The sequence below is a fragment of the Nyctereutes procyonoides genome, unplaced genomic scaffold (genome assembly GCF_905146905.1).
Source record: "Nyctereutes procyonoides isolate TBG_1078 unplaced genomic scaffold, NYPRO_anot_genome, whole genome shotgun sequence".
Classification (NCBI taxonomy): domain Eukaryota; kingdom Metazoa; phylum Chordata; class Mammalia; order Carnivora; family Canidae; genus Nyctereutes; species Nyctereutes procyonoides.
Window position 1 is genome coordinate 13414630 of NW_026575052.1, and position 12913 is coordinate 13427542.

Sequence of the window (12913 nt, forward strand, 5' to 3'; positions counted from 1 at the left end):
ATTGAGCATTTCCTCCCATTCCCCCTTCTACTCAACCTCTGACAACAACCAATCAGTGTTCTGCCTCTATGGACTTACCTATTCTGAACATCTCAAATAATTGCAATCACAGTATGTGACCTTTTGTGTCTGCCTTCTTTCACTGTGCACAATGTTTTCAAGTTTCATCCAAGGTGTAGCGTGTGTCGTCATTTCATTACTTTTTATGGCTGGATGTTATTCTGCTGTATAAATATACCACACTTTGTTTTCATTCATCAATTGATAAACATTCGGGGACGCCTGGGTGGCTTGGTGGTTGAGCATCTGCCTTTGGCTCAGGTCACAATCCTGGGATCCTGGGATCCTGGGATCAAGTCCCATATGAGGCTCACCAGGGAAGCCTGCTTCTCCTTCTGCCTATGTCTCTGCCTTTCAATCTATGTCTCTCATGAATAAATAAATAAAATTAAATTTTAAAAACTGAGGGACGCCTGGCTGGCTCAGCGGTTAAGCATCTGCCTTCAAGCTCAGGGTGTGATCCTGGAGTCACCAGATCGAGTCCCACATCCCACTCCCTGCACGGAGCCTGCTTCTCCTCCCTCTGCCTATGTCTCTGCCTCTCTCTGTGTCTCTCTTGTGGATAAATAAATAAAATATTTAAAAAAAAATTTTAATTGATAAACATTTAGATTGTTTCCATCTTCTAGCTATTGTGAAATGATGCTGCTATGAAAATGTCTGTACATGTATTTGAGTACCAATTTTCAGTTTGGGGGGGTACATATCTACAAATGAAAGTGCTGACTCCTATCATAAATAAATAAAAAAAAAAAATTTAAAAAAAAAAAAAAGGGATCCCTGGGTGGCGCAGCGGTTTGGCGCCTGCCTTTGGCCCGGGGCGCGATCCTGGAGACCCGGGATCGAATCCCACGTCGGGCTCCCGGTGCATGGAGCCTGCTTCTCTCTCTGCCTGTGTCTCTGCCTCTCTCTCTCTCTCTCTCTCTGTGACTATCATAAATAAATAAAAAAAAATTTAAAAAAAAGAAAGTGCTGACTCTTATGATAATTCTGTATTTAACTTTTTAAGCACCTGCCAAACTATTTTCCACAGTAGCTGAACCATTTTACATTACCACCAGCCATGTACAGGGGTTACGGTTTCTCCACATCCTCACCAACACTTGTTATTTTCCATTTTTTAAAATTACAGCCATCCTAGTGCCTATACAATCCTTTGCACAAACTCAGCAAGACCCTCCATTGAATGCCCAGCCTAGGAGATAATCAAGAAACAGCAATACCTGAAAACTAAAAACAGAGTTTCTGAAACTAGAATGGCACTTATATACTGTCTAGAAACACAGGAAATTGTTACCACTAGTAGTGGGCTTCTTTTTTTTTTATTTACATTTATTTATGATAGTCACACACACACAGAGAGAGAGGCAGAGACACAGGCAGAGGGAGAAGCAGGCTCCATGCACCGGGAGCCCGACGTGGGATTCGATCCAGGGTCTCCCGGATCGCGCCCTGGGCCAAAGGCAGGCGCCGTTTAAACCGCTGCGCCACCCAGGGATCCCTAGTAGTGGGCTTCTAAGTGATTATTATTTCTATCCTTCTGCTTTTGTATTTTTCCAAGTTTTCTGCCATGAACTTTTGAAAATGTGCCCTGCATGCATTTCCTCTCATTTAAGTCATACAAACTAAGGCTGGTATTTTTCCAACCAAAAAATATCAATAAAAACAGTTCTACAATTTCATAGAAAGCAGATATTTTTATAATCATAAGATATAAGATAATCTGGCGCAACTCTCTCATCTAAAGGAGGAAAAACTGGGCCAAGAGAGAAAATGACTTAGGAAAAGGCTATAAACAACTATGGTCCTGTTCACACCTGTTAGATAGCAGAAGGAAGGTCACAACAAAGCCTGCCCCAGAATCCTACTTATGGCCTTTTCTACTTCAATACATCACATTGCCAAAAGTCCAGTTATCAAGCCCGTTCGATTACATGTTAATGCATTTTACAAATATTAATTCAGTGCCTGTTTGACCAAGACTCTGATAACTTCAAATGGTGAAAAGTACAAAGAGAGAAAAAGAACAAAACGTAGCTATAAGAGCATGACTAAGGAGGTCTGGGAAGACTTCTGAGAAGGTGACTTTTAAGCTTTGACTTGAGTGACATGTCAATGCAACAAAAGAACACTGGCACCTCTTAAGAGACTACATACACATACCCATATAAAAAAAAATTTTTCCCCAGAACTCTAAGTGGGATTATCCTGGACATAGGCCCCCGCCACCCCTACATTGGCCATCTTATTGATGCTAGCAGTCCAGGAAAGGGAAGGCTTCCTTCGGGTGTTTAATAAGAACTTCAGGACTGGAATTGTGGTATGGAGTGGAATCTGTTGAGTTCAAGAGTCCAGACTTGGACTTCTGACAGTGTCCATCCTCCATTATTATTCTCCAGGCCTTTCGCCCCAAAGCCCTTGCTAGGGATTGGCTAAGAGTATGCCCGCCTCTCGCTCAGGATTCGCTGCGAGCTGCAGGAGCCCCGCCTCCTCCGCCTCATAATTCGCTACTCTTGGGCTCATCCCGCCTCTCCACTGAAACGATTGGCTGCCGGGGCTTCCCAGCGTCGTTAGCGCCTGCGGAGAGGCTGCACGCCCGGGTGACTGCGAAGGGCTGCTCCGACTATGGCTGTCACGGCGGTGTCCTCGCGGGTGTGGCTGGGCATGTGGGGTGTTAGGGCCCTGCAAACCCGAGGCTTCGGCTCCGAACGGGTACGCCGGCTGTAGCGTCCGCTGCCCCAGCCCTGAGCGCGTATCCCCCTTCGCCCTTTCGCACCTTGACGGATGTTCCCATCTCTCTCCGCAGTCAGAGGACCCGGGCTCCGCGGGCTCGATCCGGGAGGCAGGTGGGGCCTTCGGAAAGAAAGAGCAAGCTGAAGAGGAACGATACTTCCGGTGAGGTCCACGGAGCCCCGCGTCCAGTCCGAGGCTCTCAGGCCCTCAGGGCCCTCCTATCCTTCTCTAACTTACAGCCCTCGCGGGCACCTGGGCGGCTCAGTGGGCTGAGCAGCTGACTCTCGGCTTCCGCTGTGGTGGTGGTGATCGCGGGCGGTGGGACCGAGCTGGGAGGGGAGTTTGCTTGGGATTTCCTCTCTCCCCCTCCCTCAGCGCCTCCCCACTGCCGCTCCACTTTTTCTCTCTCGAATAGATAAATCTTTTTTTTTTTTTTAAGATTCTCCTAAATTGACTTATTCCACAAAGAGAGAGAGACAGGGAGAGCACAAGCAGGGGTGGCTGCAGAAGGAGAGGGAGGAAGCAGACTCCCCAGTGAGCAGAGAGCCCAGATGTGAGGCTCGATCCCAGGACCTTGGGATCATGACCTGAGCCGAAGGGATACGCACTTAACTCACTGAGCCACCCAGGCGCCCCTCATATATAGATAAATAAATCTAAAAAAAAAGAAAAGAAAAGAAAAGAAAAGAAAGAGCAAACAAACTTCCAATAGCCCTACCCTTACTTCCCTGGGCCTTGGGGCACCCATCCCCCAATAGAACTAGCAAGCCGAACCCATTACACTCAACGCTTGAGGTCCTGTTGCCACCTATAGGGCGCTCCCAGTACCCTGCACAACAGTGCAGGGTCCCCAAACCGAAGCCATTTCCACCCCCGGGTTTCCAGAACTCTCAAACCATGCTCGACTTTTCCTGAATCATTTACCATGCCCACCCATGGAGTTCTCCCCCGTGTTGCAAAATGGCTTCCAAATGCTTCCAGGTTCTTCTGAGAGTGTCTAGATCCCACTGCCCACTATTGGCAGGACTCCTGAGCCTGATTACCTCGGCCCTCACCCGCCATAATCCCTGTACACTTTGTTTTCTCCTCCACGTGAATGGATTCCCTGGTTTTACAGACTGTCAGCCATTTCTAGAGCCCACCTGTCTTCAATTCTGCCGGAGTGAGTGGGTCATAAGAGCTGATAGCAGCAGCTCCTGGTTGGAACCCTCCTCTCCCACTTCTTGGAGACTTTTGCTCTGCCCTGCCCTGCACAGTGCAGCCCAACCCAGCTCCTGGGCTGGATAGATTTCTCTCCTGCATAAGAGTACAGAGCAGGCTGGGGCTAGGGACTCTTTCTAGCCCTAAGTTATCATTTACTGACTTCTGTCCACAGTGGGGAGCAGCATGGAACTAATCTCGCTTCTGCTTCTCCTTTGGTCTAGCTTTTAACTTCTGCCCTTTATTGCTTACTCTTAAGAATTTTATCACTATGGCACCTGCCATACCAGAGAGCCAAGGCACAACTCTAAGAGACCATCTAATTGGGCATCAACATTTTACAGATAAGGAAAACCGAGGCCCAAATGTGCCCAAACCACCATTTGAATGTCCCTTCTTGAGACCTAAATCAGACTGCCGGGTACTTTTCTTCCTATTCATTTTGGCCTTTACAGTGAGCCATGCATTTCCCCAGGCAGAGAAGGCCCTAGATAAATTGAGATAGGATATCGGTATTTGTCCTTTATACCCATTTGTCCATCCTTCCCTCCTTTTGCTGTTTTTTCTTTTTTCCCCCCAAAAAAGGGATTCTGATCCCTGGGGGGTTCCTATCCTAAAGTATTGCAGAATTAATGTCACACCTCTCTGGAGTTTTCTAAAGAGAAACCTGAAAGGAATAACTCCTAAATAATGGAATTTCAGGGACGCCGGGGTGGCTCAGCGGTTGAGCACCTACCTTCAGCTCAGGGCGTGATCCCAGGATCCGGAATGGAGTCCCATGCTGGGCTCTTTGTGGGGGGCCTGCTTCTCCCTCTGTCTGTGTCTGCCTCTCTCTCTCTCTCTCTCTCTCTCTCTGTGTGTCTCTCATGAATAAATAAATAAAATCATTTTAAAAAATAATGGAATTTCAGGCACTAGCACCAGGAAAATGGAATCATTTGGTTATTTCCTTAAGATGGATATATCTCAAGATGGAGTATTCTTTCACTGGTGGGGCTCGAGGGGGTAGAAGAGGATGTGGCCAGCCAAACTCCAATGGGACTGGGACTCCTGTTCTTTGCCTTAGGTATTACCGGTTATGCTTAGAGATCTCTGTGGGGTGAGGCATCGGGATTAAATGCAGAACCACTGTATCCTTGTAGAGCACGCACTAGAGAACAACTGGCAGCCTTGAAGAAACACCATGAAGATGAGATCGGTCATCATATAAAGGAGATTGAGCGTCTGCAGAAAGAAATTGAGCGGCACAAGAAGAAAATCAAAAATCTAAAATCTGATGATGATTAAATGCACACAGTTCCCATAGAATGGCTACATATCATCACCCACTTCTGTGGAAACATAGTTCTGGTTTTATTATCTGTCTGTGTGCTGCCAACAGATTATAATAAATCGTCGTCAGTGAATTGTGTCTAATGTCTTCTTCCACTATCTGGAGATGGGTAGGGGGACATACTACTGGACTTCTAAAATGAGTCAGATAGGGTCACCTGGGTGGGTTACTTGGTTAAGCTTCTAGCACTTGATTTGGGCTCAGGTCATGATCCTCAGGGTCATGGGATCAAGCCCTACTCCAAGCTCCAAGCTCAGGGCCAAGTCTGCTTGAGATTCTCCCTCTCCCTCTGCTCTCCTGCTCTTGCACTGGCTTGCACTCACTCTCTTTCTCTCAAATAAATGTTTACAAAAAAATAAATCAGGGTGCATGCAATAGGGAGCTCAAAGAGCACAGTGTGATGAATGCTATGCAATTTACAGGGGAAGGGGGCTATGACACAAGGAAAGGCCCCTTTCTCTGTGTGATACTAAGAGGTGTTCAGAGAAAGCTTGAAAAATAAGCCCTAATCCAAGACAAAAGGTCAAGAGCAGCCTGGAAAACAAGAATGATGATTGCTTAAAGGATACAATTCAAGGCACCATCAGTCCATTTTGCATTTATAAAGTGATTAGAAAGGGGTACCTGGCTGACTCAGTAGACCAAGTTACTCTTCATCCCAGGGTTGGGTATAGAGCTTATTGAAAAAAAGAGAACTCTTCATATGAGCTAGTTATCTTTGTTCTAATTAGCCTTGTGCAAATTGAAAGAACTAGAATTAGAAACTTAGGTTTTGCCTACAGTCAGTCACCCAGTATTGAGGAGTTGAGATTTCCAAGTTTATTAATAACAATCAGAATTATTTCTTAAAAAAATTATTTCTTAGATTATATTTTGCTGAGTGTGCTCTTGATTCAAATTTGACTGTAAGGCTCGTTTAAATTTATACAAACTAGTAGTGTAATTACTCCAGATGAAAAAAAAAAGTGACATTTTGGGCCAAAAGCAAGACAGTTTCAATTTACCAGTTAAATAGATCATTTGCCCTAGAATTGTGATGAGTCCTTTGTTGCGAGAAACTATTACAAAAAGGTCTTTTGGGCTGTTGAATGATAAAAGTTCGGACAAGTCACTGACCTTGCTCCAGCAGACAAGACACTAGATGTCTGTTTCCAAAACACATGCCCATGATGCTCCTAGTGGAAAGTTTATAGACACTCCTGAGATATGAATGCTGAGATTCAAGTGGCCAGAAATAAAGTTACCTCAAGATGTAGTGCAAAAAAATGATCATAAGTCACATACCTTTTTTTTTAAACTTACAACAGTACAAAGTTTGAAAAGCTAAAAATTAGTTGGACAAGTAACATCTTCCATTTTACGTTTTTGTGAGCCTCTCCCCCAGAGCCTACTAAAAGGCTTACAAAATCCCTTAAGTTTGTAGATAGTGTTTTCATGACTTCTAATCAGTAATTACCTTGTTAGGAGTTATGTTCCTGAGTATACCATCTGCCCTTGAGATCTAAATCAGTCTAATGATGATCAAATAAAGTAAGCAAAAAGTTGAAACTTTGAAGATGAAGAGTAAGCTTGAATTCTTAGACAAAATGAATAATTTTTGGAGCAGCTTAATTTAAGACTACCTGAACTTTATGAAAGTGGTAACTCGTGGTCTTTTTGTTGTGACGTACCCATGGTTAATTTTTCTATCATGCTATAATAAAAACGAGATATAAATACTGTTTGAAAATACATTTTAAAATACCTTTTAAGTATATTTGTTTAAATATATCTTTGTTGTGGTATTTTTGTTGTGATGTACCCATGGTTAATTTTTCTATCATGCTATAATAAAAGCAAGATATAAATACTGTTTAAAAATACATTTTAAGGGCAGCCCCAGTGGCGCAGCGGTTTAGCGCCGCCTGCAGCCCAGGGCGTGATCCTGGAGACCCAGGATCTAGTCCCACGTGGGGCTCCCTGCATGGAGCCTGCTTCTCCCTCTGCCTGGGTCTCTGCCTCTCTCTGTGTGTGTCTCTCATGAAAAAATAATTAAAATCTTAAAAAAATACATTTTAAAATACCTTTTAAGTATATTTGTTTAAATATATCTTTGTTAAAATCATAAGATAATTAATGTGGTATGAATCAGTAACCACAGACACATAGCACAGGTCATAAGATTCTGCAAAAGCACCCCAGATGTTTCTTAGAATTTGGAAAATACTACAGCAGGGGTTCTTAAAGTGCCCACAAGCCAGCAGCATCAGCATCACCTGGGAACTTGTTAGAAACGCAAGTTCTCAGGATTCCTGAGTGGCTCAGTGGATGAGCATCTGCCTTTGGCTCAGGGCATGATCCCAGGCTCTTTGTGGGGAGCCTGCTTCTCCCTCTGCCTGTGTCTCTGCCTCTCTCTGTCTCATTCTGTGTCTCTCGTGAATAAATAAATAAAATCTTAAAAAAAAATGCAAGTTCTCAAGTCCCATCACAGAACTGCTAAAACTGAGGGTTGGACCCAGAAACCTGTTTAACAAGCTTCCCCAAGTGATTCTAATGTCCTCTGACGTTTGAGGACTTCTGTACAAGCAGTTTCTCATGACATTTGCTGGCATTCTTGGGCATAGAACAAAGGCAAAATTTTAAATATAATAAGAATACATGTCTCTAACAGTTCTTCATATGAATGCCATTTCAGGATAAAAATAAAGATATGTTGAGGTTATTCTTGTACAAAACATATTAACATTTTAGAGCATAGCATTCCCTGGAATATAATCCTTTTTGTTTACAGATAACAGACAACCAACACAGTCTGGCTTAAAGGAGGAGAAAAAGACCATTTTTGAAAGAACAGAGGCTATTGTCTCAGAATCTCAAGAAAACATGAACAAATAAAACTCAGGATAGGCAGGGACCAGAGAAGCCTGAGAACTGCAAGAGCAGATCTGTTGAAGCAGTGTCCTAACCATCTGTGTCAGAATCGTTGGAGTGCTTTTTTTAAAAAGAATTCTGTAGAATTTTATACAATGAAGTTATTTAACAATTGCACAATTTATAATCATGTGGCAATTACTTGCTCATTAAATCTTGTGTGATTTCTGGCAAATAGATCCATACCATTAATTTAATTTTATAAGCAAAGTAACTGAAACGGGATTGTGAAGTTTCTCAAGGTCACACAACCAGGCTTCTCCAGAGCAAGAACTCTTCTTCAAAGCTGCTGCTCCCACAGAGGCACCTGGGTGGCTCAGTCAGTTAAGCATCTGCCTTTGGCTCAGGTCATGATCTCAGGGTCCTGGGATTGAGCCCCACATTAGGGTCCTTGCTTAGTGAGGAGTCTACTTCTTTCTCTGTCCCTCCCCCCAGCTTGTTTGCTCTCTCAAATTTTAAAATCTTAAAAAAAAAAAAAAAGCTCTGTTCCCACAAACTTAAGTTGCAGTCTCAGTGTAGTGGTTCAGCTGCCCATTATTAGTTCTCAACTCAAAATGTTGAACAAGTTGGGGGCATGCCTGGACATCTGGGAATGAGCGGTAAAGGTGAAGACTCCTGAGTGTAAATATAGAAGTGCCAGAGGTTGGTGTTGGCATTGGCATTAGCATTTTGGCTGCATCATGAACCCTATCAGTATGTCAGTGCATGCCTGTATGTTGCAAACACACATTTGCAGTAGAGTCTAGTTTGAGATTTTCACATCAGTGAGTCCAAAGTTGTAATTCCCAACCCAGGCAGCACCTCAAAATACCTGAGAGCTTTAAAAGTAAGCCAAATCCTCAGGACCAATAAATCCAAATCTCTGAGATTAGGGTGTGAGCTTGAGTATTTTCAAAAAGCTCCCCCTTTTTCCAATATGTGGTCAGAATTGTGAACCATTGGTATAAAGGATCCCTGCAGATCTGTTGATATGGTTGGGCAAGTTGTTCACTGGATAAGGACACCTCACTAAAGGGGCCAAGGAAATGCCCGGCCTGAGGGGGTGAGCTGACACTGTCCCAGCTGCCACCTAGGCTCAGAGCTCACCTCGACCCCCCCCAGCGGAGACATCCCAGCCATGGCCATGCAGAAAATCTTCGCCCGGGAGATCCTGGACTCCAGGGGCAAACCCACGGTAGAGGTGGACCTGCACACGGCCAAGGGCCGATTTCGAGCAGCTGTGCCCAGCGGAGCCTCCACTGGTATCTACGAAGCCCTGGAACTGAGAGATGGAGACAAGTCCCGCTACCTAGGGAAAGGTGTCCTCAAGGCTGTGGAACACATCAACAAGACCCTAGGCCCTGCTCTGCTGGAAAACAAACTCAGCGTGGTGGATCAAGAGAAAGTTGACAAATTCATGATTGAGCTGCATGGGACAGAGAATAAGTCCAAGTTCGGGGCAAATGCCATCTTGGGTATGCCCCTGGCTGTGTGCAAGGCTGGAGCAGCGGAGAAAGGGGTCCCACTCTACCGGCACATGGCGGACCTCGCCGGGAACCCTGACTTAGTCCTGCCCGTCCCTGCCTTCAATGTCATCAATGGGGGCTCCCACGCCGGGAACAAGCTGGCCATGCAGGAGTTCATGATTTTGCCCGTGGGAGCCAGCTCCTTCAGGGAAGCCATGCGTATCGGCGCCGAGGTCTACCACCACCTCAAGGGTGTCATCAAGGCCAAGTATGGGAAGGATGCCACCAACGTGGGGGACGAGGGCGGCTTCGCACCCAACATCCTGGAGAACAATGAGGCCCTGGAGCTGCTGAAGACGGCCATCCAGGCCGCTGGCTACCCAGACAAGGTGGTGATTGGCATGGACGTGGCAGCATCTGAGTTCTATCGCAACGGGAAGTACGACCTGGACTTCAAGTCACCTGATGACCCTGCTCGGCACATCAGTGGGGAGAAGCTGGGCGAGCTGTATAAGAGCTTCATCAAGAACTACCCTGTGGTCTCCATCGAGGACCCGTTTGACCAGGACGACTGGGCCACCTGGACCTCATTCCTCTCGGGGGTTAACATCCAGATTGTGGGGGACGACCTCATAGTCACCAACCCCAAGAGGATTGCCCAGGCCGTGGAGAAGAAGGCCTTCAACTGCCTGCTGCTGAAGGTCAACCAGATCGGCTCCATGACTGAGTCCATCCAGGCCTGCAAACTGGCTCAGTCTAATGGCTGGGGGATGATGGTGAGCCACCGCTCCGGGGAGACGGAGGACACGTTTATCGCCGACCTCGTCGTGGGGCTCTGCACAGGGCAGATCAAGACTGGTGCTCCCTGCCGCTCGGAGCAGCTGGCCAAGTACAACCAGCTCATGAGGATTGAGGAGGCTCTCGGGGACAAGGCTGTCTTTGCCGGACGCAAGTTCTGTAACCCGAAGGCCAAGTGAGAAGCTGGATGCCCCAAGACCCCATGGGACCCATCTGGGCCCTCAAGCCCTTCCCTGGGAAATAAAACAGTGGTGGCAACTGAAAAAAAAAAAAAAACTAAAGGGGCCAAGGAGAACTAAAATTCAGCTCACGCCCTGCTCATCAAGCAGTGTACTCAGTTTAAGGGTGGCATCTACTCTGAAAGAGACATCTTTTAATTAATTTCCACAAGGAGGACCTTAGGTCATTCCACTATAATTTTTTTTAAGATTTTTATTTTTTTTTTCATGAGAGACATACAGAGAGAGGCAGAGACACAGGCAGAGAGAGAAGCAGGCTCCATGCAGGGAGCCCAATGCGGGACTTGATCCCAGGACTCCAGGATCACACCCTGAACCAAAGGCAGGTGCTCAACCACTGACCACCCAGGCGTCCCTCATTCCACTATTCTTGAATATGCATTACTGTATATTCCACATATTCCATTTTCAGATTTTAAAAATGTGTTCATTAAAAATTATATTTAACTACTATATGCTGGGTACTTGGTATACACTGGAAATACAACTACAAAATAATGACAGCTCCTGTCTTTTTTTTTTTTTCCAATTAGTTGTATGCCCAACATACAACTCAAACTCATGACCCAGAGATCAAGAGCCACATGCTCTACCCACTGAGCCAGCCAGGTGCTCCACCCCCCCCCACCCCCCTGCCAGCTCCTGTCTTTACAGAACCCACAGCCTACTGTGAAAAACAAGTGGTTAAGCAATGTGGGAAGTGTTCTAATGGGAGTGAGTGCAGAGTGCTGTAAGAAGGACACTGGACCAGCATTCCACCCAGACCTGGGACTCAAAGGGACCTCATGATGGGAGAGGTATAACAGGCCAGGTAAAAGGGATGGAGTGACATCCAAGGCTGAGTGACAGCATTTGAAGAAGTTGGCATTGAGGGATACCACAAGTTACTGGGAAATGACAATAGTTCACCCTGTTCATCTGGAGGATGGAGGGAATGATGGGAGGAGGAGGAGGTAGTGTGTTAGTTTCTGCCAATCTTCTAAGGGCTGGGTTGACCACTGACAAGCTTACTCATTATGTCTTACTCCTCACCTTCCTTCTTCCTTCCTTCTTTCCATCCTCTCCCTCTCTCTCTTCCTCCTTTCCCTATCCTTTTTAGCTACAGCCCTTTATTAGAGCAGAAAACACCTAAACTACCTGTACTGCACATTGAGAACTCTTAACTTCAAGCACAAAAATGAACAAAAAGCTTTCAAGCAGGCAAAGAAACAAAGAAGCATGGGGATACACATGCCACTGTTCCACTTGGTGTCATGCAACCTGGCACAACCTCACAAGTAGCAGACCCCACAAATTTCTTTTTGCCTACCACTCTTTTTTAATTGAGGTAAAACTCACATAAACTTCACGTAAAATTAATCATTAACCATATAAAGTGTAAAATTCAGTAGCATTTCGTATATTCACAATGATATGCAAATATTACCTCTAATCATCTGAGACATTTTAATCACCTCAAAAATTCCAAACCCATTAAGCAGTCGCTCTTCATTCCCCCCTCCACCTAACTACTAGTCTGCTTTTTATCTCTAAAGATTTGCCTATTCTGAATATTTCATATAAATGTGATTACAGCGGGCAGCCCGGGTGGCTCAGTGGTTTAGAGCCACCTTGAGCCCAGAGCGTGATCCTGGAGACCCAGGATCGAGTCCCGCATCAGGCTCTCTGCATGGAGCCTGCTTCTCCTTCTGCCTGTGTCTCTGCCTCTCTCTGTGTGTGTCTCTCATGAATAAATAAATAAAATCTTTTAAAATAAATAAATAAATGTAATTATAGAATAGGTTACCTTTGGAATATGGCTTCTTTCACTTAATGTTTGCAAGGTTCATCCATGTAGCATTTTACAGTGCTTCATTCATATTTTTATGGCAGAGTAATATTCCATTGTATGGAGTACCACTTGGTTATTCATTCAACAGTTTATGGGCATTTGGCTTGTTTCCATTTTTTGCTATTATAAATAGTGCTGCTAAAAACATTCATGTAGTGATACTTGTTTGGACACCTGCCTTCAGTTCTGGATACATACGTAGGAGCACAGTTGCTGAGTCACATGGCAATTCCATGTTTAACTTACTGGAGAATTTCCAAACTTTTCCCACAGCAGCTGCAGCATTTTGTGTTCCCATCAGCAATATATAAGAGTTCCAATTTCCCTGTATCCTCACCAACATTTGTTAATTCTGACCATTTGA

The 12913-nt window shown here is 45.1% G+C and overlaps 2 protein-coding genes across 2 annotated transcripts; both read left to right on the plus strand.

Annotated features, from left to right (window-relative positions):
• Window positions 1-2615: 2615 nt before the first annotated feature.
• Window positions 2616-5399, plus strand: ATP5IF1 (ATP synthase inhibitory factor subunit 1). The gene is made up of 3 exons (XM_055332019.1): window positions 2616-2772; window positions 2867-2955; window positions 5136-5399. Exons 1-3 carry the CDS (start codon window positions 2686-2688, stop codon window positions 5278-5280), a joined length of 321 nt encoding a protein of 106 aa, XP_055187994.1. The 5' UTR covers window positions 2616-2685; the 3' UTR covers window positions 5281-5399.
• Window positions 5400-9282: 3883 nt separating this feature from the next.
• LOC129513771 (beta-enolase-like) lies at window positions 9283-10749 on the plus strand. Its single transcript, XM_055332082.1, has one exon. It carries the CDS (start codon window positions 9354-9356, stop codon window positions 10656-10658), a length of 1305 nt encoding a protein of 434 aa, XP_055188057.1. The 5' UTR covers window positions 9283-9353; the 3' UTR covers window positions 10659-10749.
• Window positions 10750-12913: the final 2164 nt, after the last annotated feature.